This window comes from Alligator sinensis, unplaced genomic scaffold, assembly GCF_000455745.1.
Source record: "Alligator sinensis unplaced genomic scaffold, ASM45574v1 scaffold760_1, whole genome shotgun sequence".
Classification (NCBI taxonomy): Eukaryota; Metazoa; Chordata; order Crocodylia; family Alligatoridae; genus Alligator; species Alligator sinensis.
The window spans coordinates 193176-204747 of record NW_005841989.1 but is presented as its reverse complement, the minus strand read 5'-3'; the positions used below and the strand labels follow the sequence as shown (position 1 = coordinate 204747).

Genomic DNA, 11572 nt, shown 5'->3' with positions numbered 1-11572 from the left:
CCAATGAGAGCAAACCCCAGCTCCCAGGGACAGATCCTTGACTGGTGTTAAGTCAGCATTGGTTTTTGGCCTCTGAACCCAGTAATGCCACTTGAAGTCAACGGATGCCAAAGAGGATGGAGCTGGGCTGTTCTCAGCGGTGGCAGATGACAGAGCAAGGAGCAATGGGCTCAAGTTGCAGCAAGGGAAGTTTAAATTAGATATTAGGAAGAACTTTCTCATGAGGAGGGTTGAAAAGCACTGGAGCAGGTTACCCAGAGAGGTGGGGGACTCTCCATCCTTGGAGGTTTTGAAGACCCAACTAGACAAAGGCTTGGCTGGGATGATCTAGTTGGAGATGGTCCAGCTTTGAGCAGGAGGGTGGACTAAATGAACCCCGGAGGTCCCTTCCAACCCTAAATTTCTATGATTTCCTACAGCATCATTATTCCAAATTATTTAAACTTGGCAGATTTCAGGGAAAATATTAAATGTACTTTTCCTTTGTAAATTGGATGACTTAGAAACCATTTCAATAGGGAAAAATCTTACTTTCCAAAACAAATCAAAATAACTTTTTCCAAACCCCATTTTGTTTGATTCAGAGTTTTTATTGCAAACATGCAGATGCTGGATCTTGCGCTTTAGATGCCAACGTGTCTGTTTGTTTTCTGTGAATAATTTCTCTTTTAAATGACATTTTCTGGGTCACTAAAAATTCAGGTGGGAAAAGGGGAGGGACCTACTCAAATGCAATACACACCATTCCCCCCAAAACTAGCTGCCAGAAATCAGGGGGCATGTCTTAAATGAGGACATGTGGGGAGCAGGGGTCCCAGTCCTTTTGGGGCCAAGCTCCCTAGCCCGTCTGCTCGAGCGGGGTGGGCCCTCAGCTGACTTGGCAGGTGCTGCTGACTACCCTCGGACCCGCAGCTCACCTGGTAGCCACAAATGGCTGCCAACCTAGCTCAGTTCAAGAAAAGAAGAGCCAGGCAGTTTGGGTCAGTCAGCAGCCAGGGTGTTAACAGAGCAGCCACAGGTTTTATTCCTCCCCCCTTCATCTCACTGCAGCTGCCTGTTTTTCCTGCAAATATACCATACTGCCTGGCATTTTCAAGGAAAGATCTTCTCTTCTTCATTCCACCTTTCAAAAACAAGGTGCATGTCTTATTTGGGGGCATGCAGTGTGCAACAAAATCTGGTATTAATGATGGTTTTCCGAAGCTTTACTGGAACCCGTTCAATTTAAATCAGAATTGCATTCTGTTTTGGGAGACAGGATGGGAAACACAATTGGTATTTTTCCTGGGAAATTCTGGGGCTCAGACATTCCCCCTCAAGTCCTTCATGTTTTCAGACAGCTTTTCAAAGCATTGGCTTTTGGGAGACTTCAAGCAACCATGCTAGGAGCCATGTTATATATTAGTGTCACTGCAGTGGTGTAGAGCAGCAGTGGCAGAACTGCTGTGGTCCTCAGCTAATGTAAGCACACTCCGTCGTGAATAATTACCCTAGCGATATCCCAGGGGGATGGATTTGTGCTTGGCCTGTGAAATGAAACTGCTGATTTCTCCTAATAACCCACTGCAGCATTTGAAAGGCTCTAGTCCCGTGAATTACTCAACCCAGTGCAAAATCGGCTTTTGAATGTGCAGAGATCAGAACACACGTGGTCTGCAAAGGGAAAGCAGCTGCACCCATGCTGTCTTAAAAGAAAGGTTTCTTGTGTCAGTATCTCCCTTGTTTTCCTTTCAGTTACAGGGAAAAATTAGCTGGGGACAGTACAGATGCATCCATTCACTAGGCTGGGGCGCACTGGGGCAGCCTATAGATCAGACACGTATCGCAATGTGCATTAGGGCCAAGGCTGCTGTTCACTGCGTGATGTTGGAGTGGCCGGGTAGTGTATCCCCAAGCAATTAGACACCAATGCACATGTGCTAAAAAGGGGTATTTGATTGGGATTACAGAGCACTTGCAGATTGTCTTATATGGGGCTGGACCTGATGATCTTGCAAGGTCCCTTCCAGCCCTAATGTCTGTATCTAATGTCTATGAAATTGTGCTGGCTCTGGGTACCTCTGGGGTTATGAAAAGCAGCTATTACTGGAAGCTGGTGTTATGTATATGGCTGATGAAAGCTTTACATGGTTCTGTCCTAACTGAATACTTTGAGCAGGAGATACCTGACTGCCTGTGTGGAGCTCAGGATCAGGGTGAGGTACACCCCGAGGTACAGGAGCTCTTCCAAGGCCCTGGTTGCAAGGCAGAAATTCCCTTCAAGTGCTTCAAGCCATGTGTCTTTCCATCTCTGGTGCTGGGAGGGGGTCTCCCTCTTGATCTCTGAGATCTTGTCATAGGAGGGAGCAATGGGAGCTCTGTGATGAGAGCCAGCCAGTCCATTTCTAGGGCTTATTCCTGTAAGGAATCAAGTGCCCTTATCTCCCTCTGCTCAGCACCTTGGAGGAAGAGTTGAAGACCTGAGCAGATCCTGGTCAAAGGTACATGTTAGGTCTGTCAGCAGGGGGGAGGGGAGGGACTCTGCTCCCTTTAGACCGCATGTTGCTTCTGAATCACCCTCCCCTAGACATGGGGGTGCAGCGGCAGAGCATGCAAGGGACTCCCAACAGCTGTCGAGGAGCAAATTGATGCCTTGCTCTAAGCTTACGCTAAAGGCCACCGCTGGTTGACCCAGCTGTAAAATAGCAACTTGGTCCTTTGGGTGGAGAAGTTTAAGGCAGTCAAATGTGACGCTAACTCCATTGCTCCCCTTTGTGATGTTGGCTAGGGAAGCTGGCGTATCTTCTGCTGCTAGGCTTGGGTGGACCAGTAGCATAACTGATGGAGTGCAGCTGGGCCAGTAGCCCCAGATGCCCCCTTTGGAGGGGGGCTGCAAAAGTAGCTGTGGCCGCAGCTGAAAGCTGACCTGTGCACAGCCACTGCCCAGGGCCTGTGAGGCAGACATTGCTGTCCCCTCTCCCTACACACACACACACACACACACACACACACTCACAGATCATTGTTCAGGCCTCTGTACTCTTAACATGACAGAGCTGGTGAAAGACACCTTAGAGCCAGCCTAACAAATATGCAACACTGGCCTTTAAAATCCCCCCACAAAAAGCCTCCTGTTTAAGGGAGAGAGAGGGTGTACAGTGATCATTGCTTTGTGAGCGGAGTGGGTGCCACAGAGCCCCTGACTATGGACTATGGGCCCTCCTATGGGCTCGTAGCGGCCAGAGAGAAGGTTAAATACTATCCTTCCTCTTACAGCATGTGGGAATGACCTCTATGGCAGGGCTCTCAGCAGCCTGTTTTGCATGGACAAAGAAGAACTGTGCCCTTCCTGAAAAGCTGCCCAGATCTTTTCAACACTCAGAACAGTTGGGTTATGTTTCCTCCTCCATTATTTTATTTTTCGTCTCAGCCTCTGCACTTCCTGGTTCCTTCCAGTCCAGGAAGCAGAAGTGCCAGAACATCATGACTAACGCTGTACTTGTTGTTCCTGCATGGCAGCAAGTAATAGCAGAGATCTCCCTGAAAAACCTGTTTGCTCCTTTGGTCCACAAAACAGAGCCAGGAATTTCTCAGAGTGCCGTGGTCCACATGCCTGCACCCTTTCAAGCACTCATTGTACCTCTAGCCTCGCTGCCTTTCATTTTAGGATGAGGAAAGCACAAAATTAAAGTTTTCAGGAGAGAGTGATGTCTACAGTAGGCCACTGCAACTGTGAGAACAAAAGACCCATCTCTGTCTACCAGCCCAGTTATTGCAAAGGCCAGTAGTCAATGGTAGCCTGAGACACTCCAACTAAGTTCTCAGATAACCATCATCTCTCCAGACTTCAGTTCCCCACTTGGGAAAGTGGAGTGTCATTTTTCTGCCTTTCGACATGGACATTCTGAACACAAATATATATAATATGGTGAGGTGCTCTAATACAAGCATAAATTGGACCACGTAAGTACCTAAGATAGTAAATGTAAAGATGCAGTTAGCAGAAAAGAAGGGCTACAGTTACCCACTCTATCCCGAGTGTATGAGCTACTCATCTGAACTCCACCCCTGTACTGACATTATGAGGGTCTCCCATTCCTGTGTACTGCAAGCCACAGAGATAGTCAAGGGCACCTTTTATTTTTTCCTTTTAGCCAACGGGCCAGAAGTGTCCCTTGTACGACCACACTAGAACTTAACGTAATTCAGCAGAGTTATACCAACCCTATGAAGTCCTGTGATCTTATACTGAAAATAGCAGAAAACACGGTTGTAACTGGAACCTGGGTAGCAGAACCCCGTTACTCGTCCCCGTATTTCAGACTGGCCTCATGTTTCAAGTGCAGACCTGGAATGCAAAGGGTGTCATTTCATTTCCTACCTTTGCCATCAACTTCTGGTAGGACAAACTTCCATCACTTCTTTGTGCCTCAGTTTCCCAGATCACTCGTCTCCGCTGGGCATGGAAAGGAGGCAGATGTGAGGAAGCTTAACTAAAGTTTGCAAAACTCTTGGCAGGGCCCATAGGGAAGGGAAAGACACTCCCAGAAGAAATAGCTACCACTAAAACTGCACAGGAAGGGGTGCTCACAAACAGGTACTGCTCAGTCATGCTCATGGGAATACCCCAGCTGCCTCAAAAAAGGAGGGTCCTGGAGGGTAAGAGAGGAGCCAGAAGCCAAGGCTGCTTTCAGTTTTAAGAGAAGAGGTACCATATGTTGTCTTACACCTGAGCTCGGCAGGATAGGCCTGCTTCCCATCCCAGCTTCATAGTGCCCAGGTGGTTGAGGACATATGGTATGTTCCCCCCTGAATCATAAATGCCCCTGGCACTAACACCCTCCCCTGCCTCCATACAGCCTTAGTCTTCTGGTAATGTAATTTGGGCTGTGAGAATTAGATTTGGGAAGGTTGGCCAGGACAAGAACAGAGGACGTGGTTTGAACTTGTTCCAGCCAGGCCTTTCTTCCACACCAATGTGAGCCTCAGGAGGACTTTGTGCGTCAGGCTTTCCAAATAACCCTGGAACAAATTTAGAGCAAACAAAAGGGAAACATTGGGGAGAGAACGTAGACTTGGCATGGGCAAGTGTATCTAGGGAGCGCTGTCCTCACTCATGCCAAGGCTGATTTTTATCTTTGATCAGCCGTGACAGTATTTTTCTTCAAACTTTCCCAAAATAAGCAAATGTGCTAAATAAACTCGTGTCCTTGGAGCTGATGGCAGGCTCAAGAGAGATCACTTCCAGGTCTCCCATTGGTCAGTTGATTCAAAGCTCACTGAAACCCAGTGGAAATGCTCCCCTTGCCATCAGTGAGCACTGTGGTGGGTCCTACAACCAGCTCTGGATGCTTGGGGGTCAGATCTTGAAAGGTATTTAGGACTGAACTCTCAGAGAAATCAGTGGGACACAGGTTCTGAAATACTCTCAGGATCTTGGCCTCAGCACGTAGCACAAGTAGGTGATGGAGCAGAATGAAATAGCCATTGCTGTTAAAGATCAAATTATTCACATTTGATCAGGGACAACTGGCAGAGCAAGGGCCACTGCTGGCCAAGACAGAGGTGCGTTGGCAGGGTAGTGCCAGGGCTGGCATGGCAAGGGGCTCTCTAGAGGCATTGTTGGGGGTGGCTGCAAGCCCAGCCCTGGACTAGCCAGGTGTACTGAAAACAAGAATGGACCTGCATTTGCACAGCAACGTGAAGAGGTAGGCAGTTGGTGTGCAGCAGTGCCTCAACTAGCTGGCCTTTGCTTAGTGGCTTGAAAGCTCATACTGGTAACTGCCAGGTTTAGTAAAGAGCCACATTGTGAGCGGAGACTACAATGGGCTTGTTTTTCCTGTGTTTGAGATGCAAACCCCTGGTGAGGCTTTATTAAGAGGGAAACTTTCAGAACAATCAGGTCTGGGCATTTGTTGCAGTGCTCGTAAATGAAAGGGGGCTGGCGTGGGCATGTAGCACAGCTTGGCATTTACCATCCCTTTGTTTGCATCCAGGGATGACATGCCAGGCCCGGAGCTCCTACATGGACAAAGAAGTGCTGTGGGGACATCGCTTCACTCCTGTCCTCACCCTCGAGAAGGACTTTTATGAAGTGGACTACAACAGCTTCCACAACACCTACGAAACCAACACGCCTGCGTGCTGCGCCAAAGAGCTGGCTGAATCTCTCCAGGAGGGCCGGCTCCTCAGACACCTCTCCAATGCCACCCTCCTGAGTGGGGGCGGAGAAGCAGAAATGGCCAAAAAGGAGAAAGAGGAGGAAGAAGATGATGGAAAGGAGCCAGCTGGGTTAAATGGAGCCAATGGGACAGCAGGAGAGGTGAAGCCAGACGTATCTGTATAACACGAGGATCTGTGCTGGACACTGGACAATACAGATACTTTTTTTTACAGGGGTTGTGTTTGGTCCAGTGAGGAAAGCACTGGACTGGGAATCAGGAGACCTGGGTTCTGTTTCCAGCTTTGCTGCTGACCTGCTGTATGACCTTGGGCAAATCACTTCACACACCCATGTCGGTTTTCCCCACCTATAATGTGGGAAATCTGATACTTTACGCACCTTTGCAAAGCACTTTGATATCAAATAGACAAGGCTCACTAGCTAGGGGGTATTATTACCGTTGAAGTTCCCCCACTGATCGCTTTAAAAGACACTCATCGGATTTTCAAAATTATTTCCCTTTCAGGAGGTATTAAAAAAAAAATACAAATGTCAAACCTCCCAGCTAAGTAAGAAGAATGTAGTTAATTTACAACTCAATGCATTGTAGACATTGTTACTACTAAATTAAAGGAGGAAAAAAATCTCTCCTGCATCCAGTGAACTGTCTTGCATTCCCAGTGATTTATATGTGGTGTTTTCGAGTTTTCCTCCCAAACCCTGTCTAGTGTGACTCATTCCTGCCAGGCTGAAATGTCTGTGTTTCAAATCTTGCCCATGAGAAAGTATTTTTTTATTATTTGAATGATATGTGGCAGTGGATGGTTACACAATAATAGCCCAAAAAGGAGGCTGAATGCTGTACTGCTTGAGGTTCTTGTTGATACTCTCCCACAAGTGGAGAATGTAACACACTGACAAAGTGTGTCATGTCCAGGATAAAAGTCTAATTTTGCTATGAGCTGATATGTATTCTTCTATCATATTGGTTTTAAGTGAAATTATTCTTGACTTACCTCCCTTAAACAATAGAATCTGGCCATATGTTGATTTTGCCAGCAATTGGCAGAGGAAGGAAAGAAATTTGGACTGTATTTCTGTAGAAGACAGAGTAGATTTGCACCTTATAGACTAACCAAAGTAGATTTTATATAGCACAAGCTTTCTTGAGTCAAAGCTCACTTCATCGGGTGATGTTAAAGAACATGCATAGAGCAGCGTATAAAATGGAGAGAGTAATTTTAATACAAAAGCCAGTGCCCACTTGGCATCAATTTTAGATTTCTATGTAATTTGGGGGTCAAATTCAGCCCTGGTGTAAACTGGTTTGATATAACGGAAGGCAGTGGGAATGCACCTATTTATAACCACTCTGAATCTGGCTCATTAGCTTGGAAATTAAGCACACGCACGCACAGTCTCCTTCACATAATGGCTCTGACAATAACCAGATGTCTGAATATTATGTGGACATAGGTCAGGCTGAGCGTGTCTACACTCATGTTTTTACATGAGTGTAAAAACACATGTTTTTACACGTGCCTAAACTTAATGTGCATTAGCCTAATGCACATTAGGGCGATTTAGGCACCGCCCCCCCAATGCACGCACTAATGTGCATTAACATGGGTATACAGACCGACTTGGGACTAAAGTTAGTCCCAAGTCAATGGCCACTCACTGCATGAATGCGCATTAGCGCATCTACATGTTCGCTAAGGCAATTTAACTATTTGCGCATAAATTTGATACCTACTTTATGCAGGTATCAAATTTAGGCTCGAATAGCCTTAAATTGCCATATTTAAGGCACATTAGGGGTGTGCACATGTAGACACACATCCTTAATGCGCCTTAAATCGGGTTAATGAGCATTAAATACACACATATAGACACACCTGCTGAGAAGTGCCACGTGTGACCTTGTCTTGCAATCTGCAATGTCTCCTGCTAGTCTTTAAAACCTGTTTCACTGCTGCTGTTCCTAAGGGCTGCTCTAGACATTATAAATGTGCACTGATGTAGTTAAATCTGTGTAGTTAGACTGGTGCAAATGCATGGGCTGAAATCTTGGCCTGGTTGAGATGAATGGCATAACTTCCATTGACTTCAGGGAGGTCATGATTCCACCCCTAGTAAAATCAGCGTGCTAGTACAGGACAGGGTCCGTATGAGTCCAGTATATACTGTATGTTACACTGGTAGAACTGCTGCCATATGCCTGCATTAGTGACTATTGTAATGTACTACATCAAGGTATTTATAGCAATATCACGTTCCCTAAGGAAAAATCCTAGGTGGAAAATCAGCTGCTATTTGCAAGTAATAACATTCAGAGGTTGTCCATGGAAGACCATCCAGTACCCTCTCAGTGGGCTCTTCAGTAAGCTACCAGTAAGTTCTTTATGTGTTCTGGGAATGCTATGTCTTGGATATTAATTAAATTCACAGTTATTGTAAGGAAAGGACCTAAAGAAGTTAATGGATGGTTTTGGCTTTGATGATTGTGAGAGCAGGGCTGGGTTCTAGTGTCACAAAGCAGGGCAACAAAACCAGCTGAAGGCAGAGGGGGGCCAGAGCAAGCTTCTGCCTCTGAGAAATAATAACTTGTGAAAATTGTTTTCCAGAAGTCTTTGCTCTGTTGGCTCAGCTGCATTCCCAACGGTGGGGGAGAGTAATGGAAAGTGAAATGATAACTGATCCATGCAAAGCAGAGGTAATTTCAGACCTTCAGAGAAGGGCAGTAACACTGACTTGGCCAGATCAATTTAGCAAGCACATGATGGCATGCTGGGGCTTCCAGTATGATTCAAAGAATGAGTAGCTGCACAGGTAGCACTCAGTGCAATCTTAAGAGGATACCAACTGCACCATTCACCTCAATACTATTGTTTGTTATTTTCCCAAGCTAAAATCACCCCAGCTGGTCGGGAATTGAGATCAGTTCTTCAGTGCCCTGGAGATCTCATCACACAAAACTGCTTTTGCAAATATTGTTAAGCCTGCAAATCCTGCATCGTATATGCTAGGATACTTTCTTTACTGAAATCAGGTGTCTGTTCCATCTACCACAAAAACTCCTTAAATGTAACATTGACTACACTAGGGATCTAAATCTCCATTACAATGCAGAGGCCTAGTGCAAGGATGATCATTTTCCCTCTATTCAGTAAGGTCCTAATTACCTGTCTAGCTCTGTTTCACTTCAGGGGGAACCACTCATGTGTTTAAATGATATGCACATGTTATGCTGAATCAGTGCCCTTAGCAGTAATAGTGTGGCCTCTGGGAATAAAAGGACCTCACTGATTTCTATACAGGAAAAAGCATTTTCCCATGGCTTTCTCTGTAGTTGAAGTCTGTCAGACTAGGCTGATTAGATATAGAAGAATAAGTGGAAGAAATGTTTAATAGACGCTTATCTAAAAACAGGCCAAACTGTTGCATGTGAGCATAAACTGGGAATAGATCACCTTGCATTTTTGTGGACAAAGCCTGGGTAACTGAAACTGTAGCGTGGGTAACTTGGTGTGGCACAGCTTCTGTACTGACAAGTGCCAATACAGGTATTTCTAGGATACAAGTGTCTTTGGGTGCAGTACATAGGGGTACATCTGTCAGCACTGGCATATATTAATCTCCCTGAAAAGTCATGCCCCTCTAATCTCCCCTCCCCCTAACACACCTGCTCACAAATCTCTGTCAGTCCTCCCTTGCCCAGTTCTGCAGCATCCTGTGCTTGTCCAGTCCTGTGGTCTTGCATAGCACTCCCTGTGCACCTTGGTGCAGCCACATCTGCTATTGCAGTCCCAGGCTCCCCACACACCGGGCAGACATGCTGTCCTGGAGCTCTGCCAGACCTCACCTCTGCTATTAAGCACATCCCTGCTGTTCAAGCCCTGGGCATCTCCAAATAAGTCTTTTACATGCAACCAATAGTTGTTCCAGTTGCATGGTTTTGTTTCTTGGGGCTAGAGTAAGGAGCTAGTTTTACTGATGTCTTCATTCAGGGTTCAGTTCCAGGTCTCCAGTGATGAAACTGTTAGTGGATTGCTCTTTTGCATTATTTAAGGTATGGGCACAAATATATTCAGGGGCAAACCCCCTTCTGATGCCCGTAGAATATGTGGGATGCACATGATGGATCTCTGTTTAATGGAAGAGAAGAACTGGCCTCTCTAAGGCTTTAAGACTATTTTAAATCCTGGAGTAGCCTTCACCCCACAGCCTTCCATCACCCTATTCATAAGGGAGCAAAAAACCTCCAACCTCCAATCCCAGGCAGGAAGCCCCCAAACCTGCCCTAGACTTCTTTCCTGTTTTGAAGTAAAAGAATCAGGACATTTCAGGCTGTAAGGAACTCTCATTTATCTCCAGACCTGAGGGCAGGTTTTGCCACTTAATGAACCTCCCTTCCCATAGAGCCTCATCCATGCAGTAGCCAACAACCTATGAGGTATAGTGCTCAGAGAACTGATCTCAGCATCCCTTCCTTATAAAAACAATCTCATTGATACCCTTGGATCTAGTTGCAGAGATTACAAAAGGGAAAGTAGCAGATTTGGGCCCAGATGTTGGTCAAAATTATTTCATTGGTTAAAGACAGATGGGGACATAGTCCCAGGGCCTTTTATGAAAGCACTGGACAGTGGAGTAGTTTATCCTATTCTAATTCCTTGCTTCCCTGAAATTCACCCTGAGGAAAGATTTGATTGAACATTTTAAGTTATTACCAAGATTAGTGAACATCCCTCCCCAAGAAGTACCATATTTACTCAATTAAAATCTGTTGATTAAAATCGTAGAGTCTACAAATACCTCCAAATGTGAGGATCTCGGCTATGCAATTTATGCTGATGGGGGATTGCTCTCAGGCTCTTCCTCTAGTTTGCTCCTTTGGCTTTTTGGCCAAAGGGACAAGTGAGACTAAGAGGCTTCTGAACTTCAAGGCCTCCAGGCTTAGGGCTTGCACGCAGGCTGCCTACCACAGATTTGGGAGTATCTGAAGCCCCAGACTGACGATTCTGGGAAGCAGGATACTTGCTGATGGTAGCACCACACAGACTTAAATGACTGAGCTCTGCTCAGTCAATAGAATTCGGACCTGATTAAATTGATTTGACCCGACACACAAGATAAAAAAAAAGAAAAAGAAAATATTAACATGTTTGCCCAATATGGGGCTGTGTTTTATAATCATGCTCAGGATTGGGTTCATTTAATCAACTTCATAGTTGGTTTCTATTGTGGAGTGCATACTGTTTTTGGCAGCAGTTTAATCAAAGGCAATGTATTTAGTGAGATTTCCTTGTATGTGATTATAAGACAAGGGGCTTCTTTTCCTATGACAGTTGGGGGAATAAACCTTGTCTTGTATTTGAGTAAATATGGTATTATCAATTTTCCTGCCTTTTCTGACGCTTAGACTAA

General features: G+C 45.6%; 1 protein-coding gene across 13 annotated transcripts in view; it reads left to right on the top strand.

Moving 5' to 3' along the window:
• Nucleotides 1-6806, top strand: part of KCNJ5 (potassium voltage-gated channel subfamily J member 5) — a 38011-nt gene extending 31205 nt beyond the window's left edge. For 12 of the 13 annotated variants that reach the window (XM_025201298.1, XM_006021358.2, XM_025201297.1 and 9 more), the window contains one exon: nucleotides 5976-6806. In XM_025201298.1, the coding sequence (XP_025057083.1) occupies nucleotides 5976-6325 (350 nt within the window). In that variant the 3' untranslated portion in view covers nucleotides 6326-6806. Of the gene's footprint in view, nucleotides 1-4133; nucleotides 4802-5975 lie in introns of those variants that run through there. The other variant, XM_025201299.1, reaches the window with a different exon arrangement.
• Nucleotides 6807-11572: the final 4766 nt, after the last annotated feature.